The following is a 1,507-nucleotide window of genomic DNA, read 5'->3' on the forward strand; positions in this document are numbered from 1 at the left end:
AAACGGCTCTGCGTTTCCTATGTGGGAAATGTCAGCGTGATTCGAATGTACTGAACGCTAAAACAGACCCCCCCCCCCCCCCCCCCCGCCCTGCAGCTAGATTGGTTTGATAGTTCGAATGTCATCGCGAGCCACATTTGTTTCTCGTTTCGGTGGAACGTGCGTGTTTTATGGTCGTGTGCCGGGAGTGGCAGTCGGTGTGTGTCCCCTCCCCACCCACCCCCCACCCTTTCCTCCCGACACAGGGATTCACCACCCCGCCCCCCTCCCCAAAAAAACAAACAAACAAACAAACCCCCCGAAAAAAGTGAATTACTAAAACTGTTGGCAAACCTGCCTACTCTCCCCCTCTCTCTACCTCCCTACGGATTAGTTTTCTGCGCTGAATCCCCTCCCGTCCCACCCCCTCCCCCCACAGAGACACACAGGGTGTGGGGTCAGTCTGGAGAAGCAGGTCTAAAGGGTCCCTTCTTCCCCCCCCCCTGACCAGGGCAGTGCAAAACACAGAGCTGGATGAGTTTCCCCCGATAACCTTCCCGTCCAGAATCCTGAGAGAGAGGGAGAGGGGGAGAGAGGGAGGGAGGGAGAACATTTCAGTCATCAGTGGTGGAATACAGTTTAAAGGGGGGTGCATTAAATTATACTGCACTCCAATAAAAGTGTAATGGTTTTACGTAGTAGGATACTGTTCTGTAGCCTTGGGTAACTGACTGAGGGATAGGCCTTTTCAATGCATTACTACGGACATTGTGATAGTTTAAAATGCATTGTATTTTTGCGGCCATCTTGATTAGAGATGGAATAGAGATTTCTCTCAAGGGAATTCAAGGGCCTGTATCACAAAGCAGGATTACTGAGTTAGCTGGATAACTGCACTGAGTAAAACCCACAAAGCAGGATTACTGAGTTAGCTGGATAACTGCATTGAGTAAAACCCACAAAGCAGGATTACTGAGTTAGCTGGATAACTGCATTGAGTAAAACCCACAAAGCAGGATTACTGAGTTAGCTGGATAACTGCACTGAGTAAAACCCACAAAGCAGGATTACTGAGTTAGCTGGATAACTGCACTGAGTAAAACCCACAAAGCAGGATTACCGAGTTAGCTGGATAACTGCACTGAGTGAAAATCCACAAAGCAGGATTACCGAGTTAGCTGGATAACTGCACTGAGTAAAACCCAGAAAGTAGGATTACTACGTTAGATGGATAACTACACCTAGCTAAATACAGGATAGTACTAACAACAATAATGACGATGGCGATATTAATACTCCCGGGTGTGTACCTGACACAAGCGTCTGTTGGCGGGGGGCGGGCCTACACTCCATAGCAGGCTGACAGCCTCTCCTTCAGCAGGGGCGGGAACTGCTCCGAAAACTGCTGCCAGTTCTCCTCGCCCACCTGGTCCTTGAAGCCGTGGAGGATCTGCGAAAGGGCACGGATCAGAATCAGCCAATCAGAATCAGCCTCACGCACTTCTGACCAATCGCACCGCTGCGGAGG

The 1,507-nt window shown here is 50.0% G+C and overlaps 1 protein-coding gene across 1 annotated transcript in view; it reads right to left on the reverse strand.

Annotated features, from left to right (window-relative positions):
* Window positions 1-411: 411 nt before the first annotated feature.
* tnpo2b (transportin 2b) overlaps window positions 412-1,507 on the reverse strand; it is a 5,597-nt gene continuing 4,501 nt past the window's right edge. Inside the window, exons 8-9 of the mRNA XM_061230569.1 lie at window positions 1,290-1,429; window positions 412-548 (exon numbers count right to left, since the gene is read on the reverse strand). Coding sequence (XP_061086553.1) covers window positions 1,322-1,429 — 108 coding nt within the window. The 3' untranslated portion in view covers window positions 412-548; window positions 1,290-1,321. The remainder of the gene's footprint in view (window positions 549-1,289; window positions 1,430-1,507) is intronic.

Source organism: Conger conger, chromosome 2 (genome assembly GCF_963514075.1).
Source record: "Conger conger chromosome 2, fConCon1.1, whole genome shotgun sequence".
Lineage (NCBI taxonomy): Eukaryota > Metazoa > Chordata > Actinopteri > Anguilliformes > Congridae > Conger > Conger conger.